The sequence below is a fragment of the Typopeltis vanoorti genome, chromosome 19, assembly GCF_054136105.1.
Source record: "Typopeltis vanoorti isolate ZY-2024b chromosome 19, IOZ_Tvanoo_1.0, whole genome shotgun sequence".
In the NCBI taxonomy this organism is placed as follows: domain Eukaryota; kingdom Metazoa; phylum Arthropoda; class Arachnida; order Uropygi; family Thelyphonidae; genus Typopeltis; species Typopeltis vanoorti.
Genome location: NC_143567.1, coordinates 100,036,625 through 100,061,981, shown reverse-complemented (window position 1 = coordinate 100,061,981; position 25,357 = coordinate 100,036,625). Strand labels below are relative to the sequence as shown.

At 36.2% G+C, this 25,357-nt stretch overlaps 1 protein-coding gene across 1 annotated transcript in view; it reads left to right on the top strand.

Moving 5' to 3' along the window:
- park (E3 ubiquitin-protein ligase parkin) overlaps positions 1-25,357 on the top strand; it is a 137,065-nt gene that overhangs the window by 41,151 nt on the left and 70,557 nt on the right. The window contains exons 4-5 of the mRNA XM_090409081.1: positions 4,172-4,371; positions 22,892-23,028. Of these exons, the coding sequence (XP_090265207.1) occupies positions 4,172-4,371; positions 22,892-23,028 (337 nt within the window). The remainder of the gene's footprint in view (positions 1-4,171; positions 4,372-22,891; positions 23,029-25,357) is intronic.

Genomic DNA, 25,357 nt, shown 5'->3' with positions numbered 1-25,357 from the left:
TGTATTTACAAGGTTCTGTTGTAAATACAGCTTTATGAATCTATCTTTCTGTATGAGCTCTTTCTTCTCTTGTTGCTGCGATATCTCCACCTGGATAATATACTATTGCTCACCACAATCTCATACAAGTGTCCTCTCTCATAAAATGAGAGACTACCAACCTCACATCATCTGACACTACAAATGAGCCAACTGGGATGACCAATTTCTACTCTTCCTTTCCTTAGTTTGACTATTGTTTCCACTCATCTGACCATAACACCTGCTGTGAACAAGTTACAGAAATTATTCTCATTGGCATGAAAATCTTCATTCCAGTTCAAGACATAATTCTCATCTGTTTTCCAAGCTCTGGTCAAACTGAAAGTGTACCAAAGCAGTATAAAAAAAAAAAATTAACTTACTGCAAGTGGCTCACTTCAAGAACTCCAGCTGCATACTCTGACTACACCAAAGCACACAGCATATGCAAATCAGTAATCAACAGATCCAAATCTAATTTCATAAAGGCCAACAGCAAAAACGTTTTTGATGTTGGCTTTTATGAAATCAGACATGGACCAGAAGCACAGGGCTTCTGGTCCCTCACTAAGGCCATTGGACACAACTTCTGCTCTCCTGCACTTCCACCTCTCTCTTTTCTTGATTGCACCACTGTAACATCAACTAAAGATAAATCTGACCTCCTGGCATCACTTTTCCTCAAACTCCTTCATTGATGACCAAGGGAAATCACCTCCTATCATGCTAGAATCCAAGCACTCTATGCCTCCTTTAGTTTTCTGACAAAAAGAAATCAGGAAACTACTTAAAAACTTGGATACTAAAAAGTCAGAATTCTAGTCCTGATGGCATCTCTCCAGTTATTCTCATGCGTCAAAATTAATATCTGTCCTGCATCATTGTACAATCTATTATACATATCTGGTACTTATCCCAATGCATGGAAGCAATCTCATATCCAAACTATTCCTAAAAAGGGTGATAGAGGATAACCATCAAACTACTGACCAATTGCCATCACCTCAGTCCTTTCCAAAATAATCAAGAAAGTCATCAATAGCCAACTCCTCCACCACTTAGATCAGTGACCACCTGTATGGATTCCACCATTCAAAATCCACAGCTGACCTCATAGCTTACACCGCCCACCAATGGACACGTGCCATGTAAAGGTTCAGAGACTCTTGTGTAGCCCTTGACATTTCCAAGGCCTTCGACCATGTGTGGCATCATGGCCTGCTTAGCAAATTGCCATTTTTTGGTCTTCCTGCCACCCTCTGTAACTGGGCAGCCAGCTTTCTCTGGTAGTTCTCTGAGAGTCAGTAGATGGCTCACTATCTCCCCCCCACACACACTTCCTCTCTCTCCGAGCTTCACCATCAACACTGGAGTGCCTCAAAGCTCTGTCCTATCACCTATTCTCTTTCTCTTGTTCATAAATGACCTACTTGCAATCACCTATCCACAGCTTTGCTGACAACAGTACCTTTCATTCCTTCTACTCATTTGCAAACCATGCAGTACTCTGACATCCCAGGCCACAAGATCATCTACAACCAGTGCCTTAAACATTGACCTTCATACTGTCCTTCAGTAGGGCAGGGACAACCTTGTCATGTTCAATGACCATTAAAACACTCTTGCCTTTTCTCTTGTAAAAGAGATCTCAGCTCATATATCCTTACCCTTACTAACACACAAATCAATCACCAAACAAGATCAGATATTGCTCTCTGCTTGAACTATTGTTTACCTCCAGTCTCTCCTGGCATAAACACATCACGTGAATAGTCCCCTCAGCTTCCAAGAAACTAGGAATTCTGTTTTGTTCAAAAGGCTATTTTACACCCAACCAACTCCAAACTATATACAAATCCCAAATCTTTCCATGCATAGAATACTGCTCACATTTTTGGGGTGGTGCAATCCTTGATGCTGTTCAGAGGCGAGCAATTAGGCTCGTTGATGATCTCTCTTTTACAGATTCACTTCATTCTCCATCTCACAGATGCAGTGTTTCAGCACTGCATCTATTCTACAGATACATCCATAGTCACTACTCCAATGAATTGGCAACTATCATTCCTTCACTTTCAGTTGCACCTGTTAATACAAGAGCAGCTGCTGTCCAGCATCCCTTTACTTTGCAACTGCAAACACACTGGACCTGCTTCTCCTCTTCCACTTTTCTTTTTTTCACAGTCAACATGATCGTGACATATTATTATCATTATACAGTATCTCCATGGAGTTTGGAAACTCATCATGGGACACCCACACTAATGTTTATACACACAAAACCTATCGTACCTCTCCTTAAACTTTACTGTCAGGGAACACCACAACTAATTCCTACCCCTTTATTCAAAATTAATCCCACGCCCTTACTAACCACACTCTTACACAACTTCCACTGATGAACCCTAGTTCTCTCTTTGTCATATATTGAAAAATATCCTTTGCATCAATTTTATAAAAGCTCTTTAATATCTTATAAGTTTCTATCATGTTCCCTCTTTTCTGCCTATCAACTAAACTTTGTAACCCACACACCTTCAACCTATCCTCATAGGGAACATTCTACAGACCTATCACCAGCTTAGTCACTCGTCTCCGAATCCTCTCTTTCACCTCCTGATCCCCAAGAAACAGGTGGCCAAATCTGTGCATGGTAGTCAAGATGTGACCGAATCATAGCCATATAATGAGGGTGCCTCCTGGAGAGGCACAGACTTTTAGAAAAGCACAGCCTCCTGACAGATTTAGGAGGCATTCAAGATGCCTTTTAAGTTTGATATAATTACCAGTTTTATAGCTCAACATAAATCTTTTCTTGACAGAAAATTCTGCATGTTTAGCAACTTCTCAGAACAAGAATGCATGGTCACTTTCCCCATTTGGACTCAGTGTTATGGATATATCTTCTGATGCTGTTACCAGATCCAGCACTCTCAAAACCCCTGATCCCTTCTGTAACATGCTGTTTCAGGTAATTATCCCTTAGCAACTGTATAAATTCCACTTCCATCTTGTCATGCCCTTTCTTCTCTCCAGTCTCTGTCCCCTCATAGCTGAAGTCTCCCATATAATGTATGTTAAATATTAAAGTGAAACATGGACTTGGACTAAAAATTTGACTGGCAAGTTGATGACTACTCAGAAAAAAATAGAAAAATCACTGCTTGGTATTATCATTCAAGAAAAAAAGTGCAATACTTGGGGTAGAACTTGGATCAGGGCGAGAGACAGCCATTAAAAGATCCATGTGGCAATGGGTAGGTCATGTTGCACGAAGTAATACTCAAAAATGGACAGATATTATATCTGAATGGTACCCAGAGATTATTATTGTGCGACTCCTCCAGGGAGTCCAAAGACTCTTCAAGGGAGAGTGTGCCAACAGCATCGAACGATTGATCTCCTTTCAACTACAAACTGTGCTCAGACTTGCTTAACTTTTTGCATGAGCCATTAGTTGCAGAGGCTCTACCAATTGACCAACCTTTGCTCTGACTGGAAAGGGAGTTATAAGATGATGAACAATATGTTGGGAGGCAGACTAAAGAGATTACTGGAACTCAGTGGCATAGAAAAGGCAAAAATAGGAGAGAATGGAAGATTTTTGGAAGACACAATTCTCTAATTCTTCTGCCAATTTTTCTATCTCTTTTTTTTTTTCTTTCTTTTTTTTTTTTTTTTTTCTTTTTGATACTTCTTACACTGATGGTGCCTATCTTGAATTCTGCTGATGGTGAGTTAAAGCTTTCGAACCAGTAGCTGACCCTTTACTGTAGTTATGATTAATAATCAAAAAACAACTGGGTACAGCAGCTGAATTGCTAGGGGAAAAATATTCTTACAATGAATTACTTTTATTAAGTTAGTTGGGTATTTTTAATTTTAAGGAGCATTCAAAAAGTTTTAAATTTGTACATTAAAACATAAGTGACCATTTCTGGTTCCATTTATATATCAATTGAGGTTCACTTCCAGAATGTTATTTGGAATCATATCTCACATATCTGCTCATGTTATGCATTATAATTCTTTCTGTATTTTTTAATATTTTTTATTGTATAAAAAAACGAGAATATATATAATTTACATGTTAAAATGAAACTTTGTTCCCTTCACTATTTAATTTTTAATACTAATTTATGTTTTTCAGGACCCATCTTCATGGGATGATGTCCTTGTGCCTGGTAGAATTTCAGGCACATGTCAGTCAGATGGATGTAATGGAAATAGTGCAGAATTTTACTTTAAATGTGCTTCCCACATTTCTTCTCAAGGTGATTCTGCTGTGGTTCTTTATCTTATTAAAAACAATTTCAAAGATGTGCCATGTTTAGCTTGTACAGAGATTAGGTGTGTATCTGATTTTTGTTATAATGAGTTATATAGTGTGCTTATCATTTTGGAATTAATATTTCTTTTAATCTTAATCTAATTATAAATTCACGGAATTGTAAAAAGGGTATATTAAAGCAGTAACAACAGCTATTGGTAATGGAAGACAGTAAAGCAAAATTCAATTAAAATTTAAAAATGGGAATGAAATATAAGTTTCCAACTTTTAATGATTAGCATTATCATAGAAAAAATAAATAATACTATCAATTTAGACTAGTGCATATTATGAAAATGTACATTATTTACTTAAGTATGTAAAGTATATTTTCATCATGGAGAACTCTCCTTTTTATCTTTATAAATCATGGAAGGAAAGAAAGAAAGAGAAACTTTTATTAGTAATAAATGCAGAGTGCTTCAGAAACTTCTTTTCAATTTGTTATCATTGTAATGATAAAATTCAGTTATGTGTCTCAAGGGATGTACAGAATGCTATGATAGTATTACATGAAAAGTTGACATTATGAATATTCATAACTTATTTTAATGGTATTACAGCACCAAAAAAACCCACTAAATTATAAAAAAATGTTTATTCACTAGCTTATTATATTTCACTGGATTTCAAACCAAATCTTCAGAGTAAGATAAGTTATACTAATATGGTACTTTGTTTATGCCAAGTAGCATCAATGGTGCAAGTATTGATATACACAAAGTATCATGTTTAGGCAACTTGTTTTACTATGTACAAATGGGAAGATCTGTCAATAAATGTATCTCTGAACATCATGACTTCACATCCAGCTCATCAGACCTCACAAATCTGGCCTAGCACAACATGCAATTGAAAACACCAACCACAGGATCCAATGGGAAAATGAGAAATTACATCCATCCATGTATAAACATGAATGTTTTCTTGCAGAGGTTTCTATGGCTAAGTAGTTCGATTATTCCGGTTTTGTGACCACATGTTTATTAAAGAAAACTGTTTTTAAAACTAAACAAGTACTAAAAACAGCACCCGACAAGTTTCATTAGTCGTCAGACTAACATCTTCAGGGTAAAGCGAACAAAGTTTAAAGCACCAACTACTAGAAATTACGAAAATTAGTTCATTTGTTGGTATTGTGAACATCTAAACAGTTTGTTAAAAAACAAATAACAGAACTATACAACTGTTAATGCATGTTACCTGGAGGCAATGCTATTTGTTGTCACATTTTCAATGCAACAAAAATCAGGGTTTGATTTTGAATCAGGTTTATTAAAAATCTACTGATTTTAGACCTCGGACAGAGTGAGTGTGAACCACAGAACCACAGTGAACTGTTTCCATATATGCCATTTTCACTAAAGATTGTGCCTAAATAGCTGAAATGTTGTACTTTTATATAGAATACTCATTCAAGATGCAACTGATGTGTTTAGTGTTTCCTTCCTATTTTTATAGTACGCTGTCTGATCAAAGTACCCGGATACCCTCTGTAATTTGTAAACTGACATCTAGTTGTCATTACAACCTCACTTACTGGTATAAAAAGAGGCACAGAGCTTTGCGTTGTTCAGTGATAAGAAGTACGAGCAGAATGGTAGGTCAAGGGAGCTCAGTGACTTTGAACGTGGACTAATTATCGGTTGCCACATCAGTAAGAAATCTGTCAGACATTTCAACCCTCCTCAAGTTGCCCAAGTCAACAGTTGGTGACATGGGAAAGTGGAAACATGAAGGTACAACCACAACAAAACCATGGTCACGTAGGCCATGTTTAATGACAGACAGGGATTGTTCGAGTATTGAAGAAGGTGGTTCGTGGAAATCGCTAGACATCGAGTGAAACAATCACCCAGGAGTTCTGCAGTGCTACTAACTGTCCAGCCAGCACCATGACTGTGTGTTGAGAGTTAAGAGGAATGGGGTTCCATGGAACAGTAAACAACTGGAAACGCGTAATTTGGGGTGATGAATCACGCTTTACCATGTGGCAGTCTGATGAGAAGATCTGGGTGTGGTGAATGCCTGGAGAATGATTCCTGCAAGTGTGTGTAGTGCCAATAGCGAAATTTGGAGGAGGATGTTACACTGTGGGGGTGTTATTCATGAAATGGACTTGGTCCTCTCATAACACTACACAGAAATCTAAATGCGGACAAGGACATTTTGATCCATTGTGTACTGTCTATGGTAGAAGATCAATTCGGTGATGACTATTGTCTGTATCAGCATGACAATGCTACCTGCCATAAAGCATGGTCTGTGAGGGAATGGTTTGTGGACAATAACGTTCCAGAAATGGACTAGCAGGCCCAGAGCCCTGACCTGAATCCCATAGAACACTTTTAGGATGAATTAGAATGCCGGCTTCACTCCAGGCCCCCAATGACCCACATCATGAACTGCTCTGGCTACAGTTCTTCAGGAAGAATGGGCTGCCATTCCTCCAGAGACGTTCCGACACTTGGTAGAAAGTCTCCCTGACAGCATTAGAGACTGTCATAGAAGCATAGAGTGGACCCACTGGACACACTTTACAGTAGTGGGTCCACTACTGTAAAGTGTGTCACAGGGAAAGTCTGATTACAGTTTCAAGTAGGTGTCTGGATACTTTTGATCAGTTATTGTATTTGTATTTTTATTGCAGATTTTCTTATCAAGATATGTTGCAACAGTTTCATACTTTGATATCAGGCCTGATGCCACTTTCCTTCACAATTTGATCCATATAGATGATGATTTTTCACATTGATTTTACATTAAAACATCTTCGTGTTCCTCCTTAAATTCTAACTGCTTACTTAAAATTTAAATATAAACTATATTTTGTGGATATAATACCCTTTACATTATGCTTATAATTATAGTGCATTGAAGCTTCTCTTAGTCATGTCTTTTCAAATTTACAAAACTGTATTCAGATTTTTATTACATTCCAATAATTTCTTGTTTATTCTCTTGTACAATTTTTCCCCTTTTCTCAGGTATGCTTGCATAAATCTTACCTGGAGCATTTAAGTAGGAAAATTCCTGTGTAATCTCACATTCAATTTGAATTTTCTTTTTTGTAGATCTTTACTAGGAGAGTACTACTCTAGTCATCCATAATTTATCCTTATAACTGGTCGTTCTGAATTATGCAGTGCAGCCACCATTATAAAATAAAACTGTTTGTAAAGCTTGGATGTATTTATTCTATTTCAAGGTTTTGATGACTTTTCCTGTCTCAAGGATTGATATGTATACCTATTTGCATTCATTTCTCTTAAATATTTCCTGGCACCTTTCTGTCACTTCTTCTTTCATATAGTAGTCTTTCAAAGTGATTACTTTAGACATCTAGAATATCTTTGAAAGTTTATTTTTCGCTTGGTCAGAGACTATAATTAATTTAGTTTAATCCTTTATCCAAGTGTGTGCAAACAAAGTTTGCGCCTGAAAGTATCTTCAGGACTGGGGTAAAGTGGTACAACACCGGCCGACTCCTTGCAAAGGTGGAGCAAGCTACCAACACTCCTAGCCTACATTATACATATCCATATGTGTTTTGCATTATAGGAGATACTGAGATAGGAGTGTTGGTAGCTTGCTCCACCTTTGCAAGGAGTCGGCCGGTGTTGTACCACTTTACCCCAGTCCTGAAGATACTTTCAGGCACAAACTTTGTTTGTACACACTTGGATAAAGGATTAAACTAAATTTATTATAGTCTCTGACCAAGTGAAAAATAAACTTTCAACATCTTTCTCTAAATCCAGAGTAATTTAATAAAAAGGTGGCACACCATTTGGCAACTCCTATAGGAGGAGATGACCTTGCTAATGCTTCTGCCTTAGTATCTCCACTTGGGTGCGGCTCCCACTGAAGAGACCTCAATAAAGGTCAAAACTAGTCTGGGTAGTGGCCCTTCCCTTAATGCATAACATTATACATATCCGCAAGGAGATGTGTTTTGCATTATAGGAGATACTGAGATAGGAGTGTTGGTAGCTTGCTCCACATTTGCAAGGAGTCGCCCAGTGTTGTACCACTTTACCCCAGTCCTGAAGATACTTTCAGGCACAAACTTTGTTTGCACACACTTGGATAAAGGATTAAACTAAATTTATTCTAGTATATCTTTATCTTCCAGTTTTTGTTTCACCTTTATCATCTCCAGTTCTTTAGACAATATTCGTTCCTCTATTTCTTTCTTTCATCGCTCTCTAACTTTCTAAATCTACTGGAGTTCTGATTTTTTCTATTCTTGTGGGCAACTTTATTGAATTAGTCTTTGCTGAAGATTGATTCAGTGAAGTTGTTTGATTTGATTTCTGTTTTCAAACTCATTATTTTCTTGACCAATATTTGAACTTACATTTCACCTCTAAAAGCTATTGACTTAGATTCTTTTCATAACATTTGTACCTATTTTTCTTTTCAGTATGAAATTTACTTTCTTACTGAAAACTAAATTGTGATCTATTCTGGTTTCATGTCCACTGTATCCTATTACATGCTGAACTAATTTGAGAATATTAGTATTAGCAGTAATAATCAGTGAAGATTTTGTTATTTTTTGTGTCTTCTCTCCATATGAATTTGTGCTGTACATCTTTATGTTCATAATCATCATCATCAAATTCCTCACATGTACCCTCAGAGGGATGTATAGGATAATTACGAATTATGACTGTTATCTGTCAAGATTCCATTATTATCTCATCTTATATTTCTGTCTTTTAAGGCACTTTTTTTTACTATATCAGTCTATCTGCATCTTGGTTTTCCTCTGGATTTTTTTCCCTGCCAAAGATTGATTTTTTTCCCTGGCACAGAACACTTGTTTTGCTAATCTTTCCTCTCCCATTCTGTTTAAGTGACCATACCTGAGATTAGCTCTACTAATACATTCCTGAATGCTAACGATGGCACCACTTTTCTAATTTCTTTCCTCATCACTCTAACTTTCCTCATTTTTGATGTGATACTGCCATTGATGCCATCTGTTCACTCCACTAATCTTTCTCAGAACTCTTATATCAGAGGTCTCCAGTCTTTGATCAAGTGTTTTATTTCTAACCCTGTTCTCAGATCCATAAGTTAAAATTGGTTTGAACACTGTCTTGTATGCAGCTAATTTAGTGTTTTGACTAATTTCTCTCTTATTCCATATAATTTTATTCAGTTGACTTCCTACCATACCGACTTTATTGATTCCATTGTCTATTTCCATATTTAATTCACCATCTTCATTAAAAATCGTGCCTAAGTAGCTGAAATGTTTTACTTGTTCTATAGGTTCCATTCACAATGCAGTTGATATTTTCAATGTTTCTGCATATTTTCATTGTCTTTGACTTGTTATTGCTGACTTTCATACCATATCTATTACAACAGTTATTCAATTTATTCAGGGAATCTTGCAGACTTGTACTGGATTTATTAAGAAGTATAACATCATCTGCATAAAGTAAAGAACTAAGATTAACATCAGCAATTTTAATATCAGATTTAATACCACTTTCCTTCATAATGTGATCCATATAGATAATGAATAACAGTGGAGATAATGTGCATCCTTGTTGCACACCTGATTTTACCTCAAACCATCTTTCTGTGTTTCTTTCACTGCTAACTGCTGACTTACAACTCATATAAAGACTAAGTATTGCTTGATATAATGTCCCATCGACACCATACAGCTGTAGTGTTTTGAATAGCTTCTCTCTTGACACCTTGTCGTATGCCTTTTCAACAAAACTTAAATACAGATCTTTGTTATATTCCCAAGATTTCTCAACTATTTGTCTTAAAGTGAAAATATGATCTGGACAACCTCTGTTTGCCTGAATCCAGATTGTTCTTCACCAAGCTTCTGTTCCACAAGTTTTCTCAGCCATTTCTCAAGTATACTTGCGTAAATCTTACCAGGAACACTCAGTAGGGAAATATTTCTATAATTCTCACTTTCAGTTTTATTTCCCTTTTTAGGGAAGGGTACTACAAGAGCTCTAGTCCAATCATCTGGAATTTACCCCTCTGACCAGGCCTTCTGAATTTTGCAATAAAGACACTGTAAAACTTTTATATATATAAAAGTTTTACAAATACTCAAATATGGATATCCATATTTGAGCATTTCTAGCCAAATATCATCTACTCCAGCAGCTTTTCCACATTTCAGATTTTTGATGACTTTTCCTACTTGATGATAGATATGTATTCTTGACTGCATTCCTGTTGGGAGTTTTCCACCATCATGCCGACACTGCTTGTTTCATTTAGCAATCTTTCAGAGTAATTATTATTATTACACCCTGCATGGAGTCGACAGACTCATTGTGGGAGGTTCATTCAGCTGACAACATATTTATCATATAGAATCTTAAAGTTCTTAACACTCCTTGCATTAACAACACATTCTGGTATTTTCAATGTTTTTTCAATTCTGGTATTTTCCATGGAGAATTGTCAGTGGCAATTCTCCATTCATTGACAATTTTCCATGTAAGAAATCCACTCCTCACACCCTTCTTCACCACTTTTACATAACTTTCAGGAATGATCTCTGGTTCTTCCCCTCTCACCTTCTACTCTTTTTTTTTACATTTTTCTCTGTATTATCTAAGCTGACTAACTTGCCAGAGACTTTCAATATGCTTCTTTTCTTTCACTTCCTGAGTCCACTATGGAGTTCTGATTTTTCTATCCTTACAGATAACCTCACCTCTGGCTGAATCAGTCAATGTTTTCTTCAGTATTGCCATTAAATCTCGAAGGTTTAGTTCTTGTTTTCAAACTCTTTCAGTTTTCTTCAGTGATGTTTGTGTATTTCATTCTACAGTTCACCTCTGAAAGGTAATCACCATTGATTTATATTAAAACTTTCTTACACACTCTTCTTTTCAATATGAAATTCAATTTTATCCTGCTCAAACCTAAATAGTGATCACTTCCTGTTTCAAATCCTCTGTATACTCTTGTGTTCTGAACCAGCAGGAAAACATCACTATCACCTATAACATAGTCAATGAAACTTTTCTTATTTCTTGCATCTTTTCTCCATCTGAATTTGTGCTCATTTTTATGTTAAAACATGGTGTTAGTAATGACTAATCCATATCCTGAACAGAAATTCCACAGGTATTTACCATTATTATTAGCTTTGCACTTTTCTGCAAATTTTCCCCAAACATTTCTGTGTGTGATAATGGTAGAGCCTCTGTAGCTCAGTCAGTATAGATGAAGCCTTTTGGTTGGAAAGACCTAGGTTCGATTCCCGTCCATGATGTGAGGAACCTTTATCTGGTCTCTTTCAACTAAGGCAAGTTAGCCAGTTTCATGATCACACATTTCTACCGACCAAAAATACATTTCCCCCCCAACGTCAGTTTCTGCAACAAGTTGGTTGCGATCATGCATGTAAGGTTGTATTGCATCATGTAAGAAGGCCCACCTCAAATATATGTAATAAGGCACAAGAGGAAGAAGAAGAAGAATTTCTATATGTCTGGTAATCATTTCCTACTCTGCTGTTTGGAAAAAAATTCCTCCATTTCTTCCTTGGTAAAAATTCTGTGGAACTAAGCATGAATAAGTCTCATTGTCCAGTTCCCATTTTGATATTTGCCCACATCACTCTACTTGATATTGCCTGCCATTCAAGAAGGTTATCTTCATATTTAGTGTTGAATACTATGGCTACTCCCTGTTTTCCCTGACTGCTATTTGCCTGAATATAACATTTTGTATTTGCCGCTTAGTAAGATCTCACTTGTGTTTGTCTTCTTTGTTTCAGTCATGCCTGTTATATTGATCTGGTACTTATCCAGTTCTTTTGCTAGTTCCGTTTTTCTTTCCCATTGATGATGGAAAAGAAGTGGAACTACAGTAATAGTAACAATTTTGAACTCTGTTGAGTTGGGGATGTATTCTGGGATTTGTGTTGGAACATGGTATTAGTAATGACCGTGTTTCAATAAGGAAGTACCGTGAGTAGGCATATTTAAATAATTATACTGGAATTAACTCTCATAAAATATTATTTTTTATTATAATTTTTGCCCTGAGTGTCACAGGTACCTTCAGTATAAAGCTGATAGAACAATAACTAACAATTCCAAAATGTGTCACCTAAGTAGCTAATATAAGATAACTAAAAAAGATAATTAAATTTATTGTGAATTAAATTAAAATTATTGTGAATATAATAACAATACTGTGAATCTCAAGCAGCCAGAATACAATATAATTACAAAGTAAATCTTATAAGAAAATTTGAAACGTTAAAGAGATTACAAAATAATAGGAACTCAAAACCACACATCAATATTGACAAAGTCGTTATCAACAAATCCTCCTATATACTTTCAGATGTAGAACAAAGCATCCTTAGTAAAGGTCTAAACTTCATTCCTTCCCCAAAATTAATACCAAAGGAGACACTACTTACAAAAATAGAAAAAGCTGCTTCTTCTCTCCCTCCACAAGATGCAAACCTTCTACGTATTGAATCAATCTTTATTATCAATAACGCAAAACCACCTGCAGACAACATTACTTCAACTGAACGCAAAGCTATTAAAAGTTTAAAAAACAACAGAGATATAATCATCCTCCCTGCAGATAAAGGAAATGCAACAGTCATCCTGAACTCCGAAGATTACAAGAATAAAATGATCGAATTACTACATAATGATACCTACTCAATACTTGAGAGAGATCCAACTCGTGAACTTCAAAATCGTACAAACAACTTATTAAAAACAACAACTGAATTATCCCGAAACGTCTGTTTATCTCTACGCTCTCTCCATCCGTTAATTCCTCGCATATATGGTGTTCCTAAAATCCATAAAGAGAACACCCCATTACGCCCAATTGTAGAAGGTATTGATTCTCCTACATACAATCTTTCAAAATACCTTGCCAAATACCTCAAAAGTTTTTCAGGGAAATCACCTTCCTTTATCAAGAACACTACAGAATTTGTTACATACATCAAGGATATTACAGTTGATGAAAATGACATCATGGCTAGCTTGGACATAACTTCTTTGTTCACTAATGTCCCAACAGATGAAGTCCTAACATTACTCAAGGACAAGTTATCCAAAAAAATGTTAGCCTTGCTTACACATTGCATCAGCTCCGGTTACTTCAAATTTCAAGATAATATATACAAACAAAATCATGGATTGGCTATGGGTAATCCTTTATCTCCTGTTCTTGCAAATATTTACTTAGAAGATTTTGAAACCAAGGCTATCTCTTCCTTTATTTTAACACCTAAAGTTTGGAAACGTTATGTGGATGATGTCTTCATTGTTTGGAGCCATGGACATGAATCCCTTATGGTTTTCCTCGAACATCTCAATAGCCGACATCAAAGTATTAAGTTTACTGCTGAGCTTGAAACGGATAATTCCTTGCCTTTTCTTGATGTCAAACTGACTCGCTCTTCTGCTGGTAAACTAAAAATATCGATATATAGAAAACCCACGCATACCAACAGATATCTGCACAGTCAATCCCATCATTCCTCTCCTCATAAGCTTGGAATAATTTCCACCTTGGGACATAGAGCCCGTTCTCTTCTTGATGATCCAAATGAAATTCTTACAGAAATAAACCATCTGAAAACTTCTTTCGAAGTTAATGGATATTCCAAGAAAATCATTAACAAATTCCTTCTTAATCCTCCCAGACATCACTCAGAAGAAACAAATAGATTCAAAAGCAATATATCTATTCCTTACATAAGTACTGTTTCACATAAATTAGCAAAAGTTCTAAAAAAATACAATATCAGAACCTTGTTCACTCCACTTCCAAAGATCCGTTCCTTAATTAGCCACCCAAAACCTTGTCATCATCAACTCAAATACCATGGCGTATATAAAATATTATGTGACTGCGATATTCCTTATTTCGGGCAGACAGACAAATCTGTCGAAATGCGTATGGAAGAACACATGAGAGACATTACTTACAAGAGACAGCGAGCAAGTGCATTATCAAGTCATATCCTCTTCTCAGCTAATCCTAATGATAATAACCAAAGTCACAAAGTCTGCTGGGAAAAATCTACAAACATCTTCCGTTGCAGTGACGAAATAGAGAGAAAAATTGTGGAATCGAGAGAAATCATCTTCAATCCTGTTCATCTAAATAACAACTTAAGCTACAACCTCCCAGATAGTCATTCAGCTGTAATCATGTATTGGCGTTCACGTGATGCAGCAAGCACGCACTCTCCCAACAATGCAACAAATGAAAGAACAGCTTCAAATACAACTACAACGTTTTAATGCTAATTATGTATAAAGCCTGTCTATGTTGTTCATAGTCTTTTAACCCTCAATGTTTAGTGTTTTTTCTTTTATAATGTCACCTGAAGAAGGCTGTTACAGGCCGAAACTAGTAGTGTGTTTATATTAAAACCTTTTTAATTAAATCTCGGTTCTAGTCATTCAATTTTTTTCATAAAAAAAAATATATATATATATATATATTCCTTCCGTACCCAGGAGTTTACAAGATTATCTGTAATTGTGGAAAGCCTTACTACGGTCAGATGGATAAATCTATCCTTTTCCTTGTTGAGGAACATCAAAGAGATATTTCCTACAACAGAACCCGAGCTAGCACTCTCTCCAGCCATATCCTATTCTCTATAAACTCTGACGAAGGCCACCAACATCTTATAGACTGGTCTCAAACTTCAAACATACATGAGTGTTATAATGAACTTGAGAGATGCAGTCTTGAATCTAAAGAAATTTCACTTGATTCAACCCACCTGAATAATAGCCTCAGCTACAATTTATCTGATACGCACATTTCTACTGTTCAGTACTGGCACTCTCGCGATATCTCTCGCATGCAGTTACATACAGCTGGAACTGTAGCACGTAATCCAGTTTAAACTATACCACATTTTATACTAGATCTGTTGTTGTTATTATGTAATGTTTCTGTAGATTTTTGTGTACTGTATATAATTCTTTGTAGTTAGACACCTGAAGAAGTTGTTTATCAATGAAACTAGTAGTGTTCCTATTAAATCCCATTCTTTATTATTCTCGGTGTTTAGTCATTCAAACCTTATTAATTTCCATATCATTTTCACCGAATAAACGAATTCAAACACACACACACACACACACACACACACACACACACACAATTAAAAATAAATAAATAAAAGTTTAAAAATAAAATAAAGAAATAAAAAGTTTAGGAAAGATTAGCTAACATGGACCACAAAAGGGATAGACGTAGACCATCGGATCTGTTTAAGTTAGGAGAGTGAAGTAAAGTTTCACATGTTTCTTTATGAAACTGTTCCATGAGGAACTGACTTTTGTGAAGGACTCTTGTCTTGTTCCAATTAACTCTAAGTCTAGTGTTGATGGCATGCTCTGCAAGTCCAGACTGTTCAGGTTCAAGATATTCAATATAAGACATGTTCTTCTAGCCGAATAAAAGCAGATCTTCCTGTTTGTCCAAAATAAGATAACCCACAAGAACAAGGAATCTGGTAGACACCTGGATGATTGAGATGTGGAAGCTTGTCCTTTGGAGAAGTGAGAATGGTGGAGATTTTTCTGATTGGGCGAAAGGCAACAAAAATATTTTTGTTCAATTAAAACTTGCTGTGCATTCACTAATGCCTTGTGCATAAGGAATACGAATACAAGTTATTTCTTCTGTATTTGAAGAGGTAGACATACCAAAACTGCTAAAAGCTCTTTATGTGCAAGACAATAGTGAATGATTAGTGTTGATTACTAAGGAAAGAAAGGATTACTATTTCTTTCATTTCCTGTTTGTTATTGCTTGAATATAACGACTTATAGTTATTTAGAATAATCTTATGATTTTTGTCTTCTGATTTTGTAATTAGAGAAGTACCACATTGTTAAATTTTGATTGAACAGAATTCCTAAAAATTCTGAATGTATCACAGTTTAACAAGAAAGAAAAAAAAAGGGGGGGGGGTGAAAAAAGATGGGGAGGAAATTTCCTTAGCAAAATGCTTGCTTCTGAGTGTGTACTTCTACTTTACAAATAAAGGAAGCAAAGGGAAGTTATTTATGCAATGGTCAGTAATATAGAATAATTCAAAGTTTGTCTATTTATAAAAAAAAAATTTTGTATAAGTGATAAAAGAATAACTTATGCAAAGCCAGTAGGGTAGAAAAAAAAAAGGAAACAAAAAATCTATAAAATGTATTATGTAGTATTGAAATTTGATCAGTATTGAAATTTACATGTTAGCACCATGACTTGCAATTTTCAATGCAAACAAAGGGTTGAAGGTCACATAAACGCCAAATGAAGGAGGGGTCAAATCCCCAATCGGACACGTGCACAGGCCACGTGGGATAGCAGTGAAGAAAATTTAGCATACGCTATTGAGCGAGGGCCACGTGAGTGATGTACTCTAATTCGTTGAACAAGTTACGGAGGTAGCAGTGATTTACCGATAGGGGGATGGATATAAAAGGATTAGTGACCCCCCCCAAAGCTCTCTCGAATTTTTTTCATCAGTGTTCGTGCAGTTAGTGGAGCGGTGGTAGGAGGTCTTGCTTTCACCGGGCAGAAGCAGCAGCAGCCTCGGCCGGCAAAAGTCCTAAGAGGGATCACCAGAGATGAGCGTATGCCTATATCCAGCAGACAAAGGCTGGCAATTGTTGGATGAAAGACTGAAACAAAGATTCGTTCTCCTGATTATATGAAGGAAGAGTCAACTTCCTGCCTGGTCTGCATACAGTAGAAAGGGGTCAGCCATACCAGAGTGGTGCAAGCAGTTCGCATGGATCGAAGGAATACTGTCCTACTGCTCAGGCCGACCAGCCTGAGCAGTAGGACACTTGTTTCAGCTGGAACTACAATATATAGTTCGCCCACCATTTGTAGGTCTCTGCTTGGCGTTTTTCCAATAATAGTCGATTCATGCTGAAGGGGAGAAAGAAATGAAGGATGTACAAATTGTCTCCAATACGTAAAATCATGTGCTTTATAGGTAAAATTTTCCAACTGTTATACAAGCAACATAGTTAACTATAATAATCATAAAAGAGAAGTTAATTTTCCAACCTGTAATAATAAACAACTCATCCCACAATACAGATTAATTACCCTATTATCGGAATGGATTCTCCTTTTATTGACATGCGCAGAAGTGTCGAAGGATCTCTGATCGGTGGGCGAACTATACTGTGTGAAAGCCTTGGTGAACGGTATCGTTACAATTTTTTTATTCTTTTATGTGTATGGGTTTCTAACTTGTTATAGGAAGGGTCCAGAGACATTGGGGGACATGTGTTTCTGATAACGGGAAAGTTTCATGTTAGGACAGTAGCACGCTAAGAAAAGGAATGCTTTGTATGTCCTACGGTGAACTTAGTAAATGAATTAATTAACTGGCTAAGGCATTGCATAAGGTGTAAGAGAGAGAGAGTGTGAGTTGATATATCTTGATGTGTTATTAATGTTGAGTGAATGATTGTATCACTGAAATAATGGAAGAAAGTGAGTATTGAATTTGGGGAGTAATTGTTTCTCAAAGAAGGAAAATTTGTCTATGTGCAGACTGTAGAAACTTGCCACACGAGTAGGCCTATGTGCTAAGATTTAACTAATAATGATGTTCTTGTATAATGAATGATTAGTGCTTAGTATGAATTTTATATGAGGTGTAAATTATATTTGTTTGTCAATTAAAATCCATGTTAAATTTTGAGAATTTGTTTTTTCTGCATGATAGAATCCGATGCACTGCCTGCAAAAAGATTAGCATACAAACCTAAGTGGGAAACAAATGGGTTAGAAGGTTTTAATTATGGCCGTAGAGGGTTAGAACGACTCTACGGCCACAATTGCAGTCCATAGAGTCGTTATTGTAGATCTCTGGAGTTATCTCCTGATTAAGACGTCCCAACTTAATATAATTACCTTAGGTGGTGCAGTATAAAATAAATATTCCTGAAGTTATAGGAGATGTAATTCCAAAGAAGTTTCCATGCAGTGTTACTTCTATCCAGGGACTACCCTTATACTTGGAGGTACCACGTGACTTTTGTACAATTTTCCCGAGTTCTAAATGTAAATGTCAGTGTAAAGAGAAAATGGGGACACAACAACATCAACCAATTATGGTGATGTGGCACTTCTCTAATTCTTCTGCCAGTTCCACTTCTTTTCCATTTTGGTCCTTCTTATATAAATGGTGCCTGTCATGAATTCTGCTAATGTTGAGTTTGAGTTTGTTCTAATAGCTGAGCTTTCCTGTTGACCCTAATTCTCTGACCAAAACGGCAGTAATCTTGTTTAATATGCACCATTTCCTTTTGGATCTAATAGCACACAAAATAATTTAGATTAAAAACCATAATGAAAAAGTATTGTGTATCTAACATAAAAACACACATTATCTGTAGATTGCCAGAAAGACTTTGACAAAGTCTTAAAAAACAAACTATGAACCATACTCAAGAAGTTAAACATAAATCAGCTGCTGTACCAGTACCTAACTTATATCAAAGCAATCAAATAGCTGTAAGACTTAATGACAAAATTAAAGATGGAAATCAGTAAAGAGAGGCATCTGTCAAGTATGACTGATGTAATTGCTGTCAGTGTTCTTATTGAATATCTATATAGATGAAATAATAAAGAAATGGACAAAAAATATAAAACTAACATTTAAACTAGATTTTGGAACTAATACCTGTTTGGAGATGACCAATAATCATGGCAATGTTAAGATAAACTCCAGAGTTCAATATTTTCTCAAACACAGTTGCTAACAAAAAGGACTGTCTCCAATCAGAAGTAAAATCATGATTGAAAATAAAATTTTAGAACAGATTAACTGCTTCAAAGTTCTGCAAGACCTTCTCTAATGTACAGAAGTGAAATATGGACCATAAAGCTGCAGAAGAAAAAAGAATATAGGAATTTCATTTCTCCAGTTTCTAAAGGACAGCAATCTATGTTTCTCCAGGACAAAAACAAAGCAGCACTCAGATACATAAAGAACTAAAAGTACCCAATATTAGATAAAATATACAAAGAAATGAATTGAATATTCTGGATAGTCTCAAATTGATAATTTGAAATCCAGACTATCCAGAAAGATACTTTGCTCGAACTCACCTGAAGGACATAGAAGTCAAGGATGGCCAAGGAACAGATGGAATGAGGCTAGAACAGGCCAACCTAAATCCCTGAAAGTATGATGATGGCAGTATGAAATACTTTAGTTGGCTAAATCTCCATTCTAGCTGTGCAATACTGTCGTTCATTCTCTGGTTCAGAGTATTTTAATAATATGGTGTTACATGATTTTACTGCTTGTATATGGAAAACATATAACTTCAGCAAAATGCATGTCTGAAAGAAAGGGTGCTGTGCATTATGAAATATTGAATATATAATATGCATGATATATATTGAAATATAAATCATTAAATATAAGTGTCTGTTATAAATCATGGGTGCACAAACTGGACAGCACGGTCTGTCTGGATGATTTGAAAATTTTCCAGCATTCAAAGTGACTGAAAAAAAAAAAGTATTGTATATTAATGAAAATATAGGGTTAAAGTTTATCTATATAAACTTGATAAGATTCACATGTTAAGGATTAAATGCTAGGTGGAACTCATGTTGGAGACTTAATGGAGTGAACAGTACTTGGAAAGGATTAAAAGCAATGTTTATTTCTTCCAATATTTCATCTGTTACAGTGACATCTTCAGAGAGTGCAATTGTAATCATGCACACACATACATACACACAAAACTAAGTGAAACTTAGTAGACAAAAGACTAGAATCCTAACTAGGTAGAGTGCTCTCTATGGGCACCAGCTGGAGGTCTCAGCTGTAATGTGGTATCTCTTAGAATTAATGTTTCCCATATTTTGGGAAATTTAATGCATCTATATTTATTCAGATTAGGCTTGTTTTTGAGGACATTTACGGATTCTAAGAAAATAATTAAAAAATTCTTTATTTTTAAATTTTCTGTGATGGAGCAGGTTTTTTGATTCTGTGTGCAGTATCTGAATCATAGTCTTCTACACCTAACTGACCATAGTCATAACTGCTGATGTATTTTTTATGTTCTGGTATATGAAAATGTAGATGGTGGCTGATCTTCCAGTCTGTCCATCATGGGTCAGCTTGCAGGAACCCGGCACTCTATACATGCTAGGAATTGAGAGAGGAACGAGATTGTCTTTAGTGGAATGGATAGTGATAGCCAGTTTCAAATGAGATTTGAAGGCAGTGTAGAGATCGTGTGTGTGTGTGTGTGTATCAGTGGTGTTGCATGCCCATTTCAGTTGTTGTGTGGCTTATGCATCCCACGCTACAAACTTCACATAAATTTGACTGCATTTTTGTTGATGTATGAAAGTTTTAAGAGTACATAGCACATCAGTGCTCATCTTAATTGGTCCAATGCAATTAATTGTAGGATAACTCTGAATTCTTTAATTTATCAATTAATTGTAACCAGTTCTGTGTAGAGTGGGGGAATAATGTGTTTAAGATATTAGAAAAGAATAATGAAGGAGAATGGTATATTTGAATTACTCAAAGGTGTAAATATGTGAACCATCATTAATAAGTCATGTGAGAATGGGAAATGTAAAGCAAAGAATAAGTGTGAGTAGAAATACTTTCGTTAATGGCAAATGTATTATTAATAATTAACATTTATGACATATGTGTCCTATAAGTTTCTGGGTAGAGCCAATAGCATGTGATCCTATAAAGTCTAGACATGAATAAATGTATTGATGATTTCAAAAGCGCCTCCGTAGTGCAATTGGAAGAACGACTGTACATTGAACCCTTCGATTGGAATAGGCCTAAGTTCGATTCTTGTCGCGACGGGAGGAATCTTTATCTTGACGATTTCAATCGAAGGTCAGTTAGCCGATCTCATACGGAGGTAGCAGGGTTTTTTCTCCAGGAAGCGCGGGTTTTTCATCCCACATACAAATCGGCCCTTCAGAATACACGCAATTTACAGACAAAAAATACTAGTTCTGGTAGTGGTGGAGGTGGGTGGTTGATGGAGATGATTCGTAGTAGAGGTTCGGTGTAGTGGTTGAGACAGTTGTAGGTGTCCTCCCACGATGAGTCTTCGGACTCCTTGGAGGTGTCAGGAATAATAATAATAATTTTAAAAAAATAAATAAATAAAAAATAAATTACGACGAGAGGGAAAGAGTTTGTTCGCAAAGTATAAACAGCTACTATATACATTTAATAGTTCAGTTAAAAATTATAGAGAGAGGCTAATCCAATGAACAAATAATGTTGATGAGGTGATTCAATTAGGTATGGTAGGAATATATGTAGTTTAATGTGTGTGTGTTACAGTTTTATATTGTGCTCCCTGAAGATGTCTCTGTGACTGAAATTAAATATTGGTTTTAATCCTTTCCCAGTGCTGTTTTACTCCATTAAGCCTCCAACATGATTGATAAGATTATATTTCTAATTGGCATTCACCTTTCCTGGTTGGCCAAGTTATTAGCGTATTCACTCTCCACAGACTGTGAGTGCAAAATCACACTATAGGCATGGATATTCCTGAATGTCTAGGTGGGAGATAAATTACATCATCTAGTGTGAGAACACATCCTTGCTTATTGGAGGCCTAAAGTGACTTGAAAAGTTTCAAATTTGATCCCTGGAGCAGTGGTTTCATAATTATGTTAAAAAAATAATAAAAATTTATCATAAAAATAAATTAAAAAACCCTCAGCCTACCCATGGTACTAATGTCCTGTAGTACTTCAAATGTATAGACTTCCTTTGTGTACTTTAAATTCTTAAATACCTGTAAAAATGCTGGGAATTATCGTATTAAGAATATGAATCGTGAGATAATTTACTGTAATAAAATAAGATTATTTTATAAAATAATTTTAATAACATGTATTAATGATAATAGTAATTCTCACTAAAAGCAAACATTGCTCCTACAAGATTAACTTAAAAGTAGCTTGACTATTTGAAGGTGCTCCCCTCTCCCTTCTGGGGAGGGATTTTAATTTGCCAAGTATTCTTTGTTTCTGTAACCTTAATTTAGTAGATTAATGTACTAGTTTTATGTGTATTGAATATTTTGTCTGTAAATTGTGTGTGTATTCTCAAGCTTTGCCTCTTTGCATGAATAAACAAACCTCAATTCTGAACAAAAAAAATCACTACCATCTCTGTATGAGACAATCTATCTCAGCTTAATTGAAAACCATTACAAATAAGATTCTTCTTGACTTTTACCTGTTCAAATCCACTTCTTTCCACCCAAACAATATTCTTATTACTGAGTTATGGTGACTCTACTTAAAGAGGAGAGTATTTGAAAAATGTTTAATGTGTAGTAATGTATACTACTTCTGAATTATTGGGCAGTGCAAACTAAAAATAAATCCTGTCCTTTTTTATTGTTATCATGATGAATAACTAATTCAGCAACATTTGTTTTTAGTGATTATTATTATTATTATTTTTTTTTCTTTTAGCCCAGTGATTTTAGTATTTTCATGTGAAAATCAACATGTGATATGTTTGGATTGCTTTCAAAATTACTGTATTGCTCGTCTGAATGAAAGGCAATTTATTTATGATGATATCTATGGATACACTCTACCCTGTGCAGGTAATTTTAGTAATTTAAAAACTTATTAACTTTCTGTATACAATATTATCTAGACATCTCCACAGATTCTAAAGACATGTGAGGGATCCCACATTAACCATTATTCACAGAATGCTTATCCCTCAAGCCCATTCATTGACAGAGTATTCAGTCACTTCTGGCAATCCATTCCACTCATTTACCACTCTCCATACAAAAAAAATCAAGTTCTCATGCCCTTGCTAACTGCACGCATGCACAACTGCCATGTATAATCCCTTGTTCTTTCCCTCTTTTCACATATCGAAAAATTTACTCTGCATCTTATTCTTTTAAACTTCTTTAATGGCATATGTGTTTCTATCATATCCTCTCTTTTCTGCTATAGTTTTTAATAGACATTCAGTCTATCCTTATTGGGATTATTCAACAAACCACTCACCATCTTATTCACCTTTGATTGGATCTTCTCCTCCACTTTCTCATCATCAAGAAATCAAGCTGGGCTAAATCTGTACACAGAAATCCTGATGTGACTTGTATCAAAGCCGTGTAAAGAGGGATAAAAACTTCTTTATCTTCTAGTCACAATAATAATTTCTTCTAATTCTTTCTTTAGTCCTTAATTGGTGATTGATAAGCAGGTTGACCTCTCAACCGATACGCTGTAGGTGCTGCTGGATTCCATATATCATTCGCAGCACACTTCCATTCTTGGTGATCAGTAGTCAGCTACTGGTCATCCTTGACCCGTCTAAGCCACATTTTCCTAAGTGCTGCTCACTAAACTCTCCAGTGGGCATGTCATTCATGCCAGAGCAACTTGTTAGGCAGCCAATTGGTGTTCAAACCACCACAGTCTGTGTTTTTGTATTTATTCTTCAACAGCAGGTTGGTTGTCACACTTTGCCAGAATAGTCTCATTACAGTGGCGATCAAGAAGCAAGATGCCCAGGATCTGTCGCAAGCATTGCATTTGGATTGGCATTGATCAATGCCAATCAGAGGATTGGCATTGATCAGTGACCAGAAGAGGTGATTTTGGTCTTGGTGGAGATGTTGGCTTTCTTCCGGAGGCATCATTTGAGTGAGGCGAAAACTTTTGTTGCCAGACCAATCCTCCTGTGGACTTCAGTAGTGGATGCCACTTTCTTCTCCTGCACAAGTGACCCCAGATATTTAAATTTATGGAACTGCTCAATTTGGAAACCATTAAGATGAGCATCAGCCTGTGATCCATCTGTGGTCACAACTTTGGTCTTGTCCACATTGATTCTCAGACCATATGGTTGGGCGATAAGGATAGTGTGGTAATGGATGTCTGTAACCTCTGCATTTGTGTCGGCAAATATAGCACTGTCATCCACAAACATCAAGTCAGTCAGGAAGTTGTTTGCACCATACTGAACTCGTCTGCCCTTGAAACTTCTCTCATAATGGCATCAATCACAATGTTGAAAAGCAGGGGAGAAATGACATCTCCCTGACGGACTCTAGTCCAGACAGGAAAAGCTCATTGGATAGCTCATTTTGAAACCGTATACTGCTGATACAATGGTTTGAGGAATTGGATGATCTTCAGTGGCATATGCTCATTTTCTGTTGTCTTCCACAAGGTCAAATGAACACAGTCAAATGTGGACTTGAAGTCGATAAAGACAAACAGTTTGCTTCCCACATTTGATTCTTTCCTCTATCAGTTGGCAAATGATCAATAATTGATCAGTGCAGGCTCGATGTCACCTGAAACCTTGTTCCTCATGGCTGATCTGTTCACAGTACTTTTACAGGTATGACCTCCATTGAATACCTTGCCAATGATTTAAAGAGGGATGATGCTGCAGTAGTTCTGGCATTCCTGGCTATCACCTTTCTTCTGGATCAGTATGGTGATTGCTTTTTTTCTTACATTGCTGGGGTGATTCCAATCACCAAATGTGTGTCGGAAGGACATGGAACCACTGTAGCAGGACATCTCCTTCTGCTTTCATTGCTTTGGCAATGACTTGATCCACTCTAGCACCTTTCGATTCTTCAGTGATCTTATTGCACTCTTCACTTCATCAACCATTGGTTCACCGATGAAGAATGGATTCTCTGTAGGTCAGTGGGTGGTGTTTCAGGTAGTGGCCATTGGGGTGGGTTGTGGTTATAAAGCTGCTGGAATAATTCTTTCCACTGCTGACGACGCTTAACAGGGGAGCTCACGAAGGCACCATCTGCTTTTTTGATGTTATTGAATCAGTTTTATCATTCAGCATCTGGGCATGAGTGCCAGACACTCTATGTCAGGTTCTGATATAGAGTCTGGTACTCATGCCATCTCATCTGGTACTCATCTAGTGCTCGA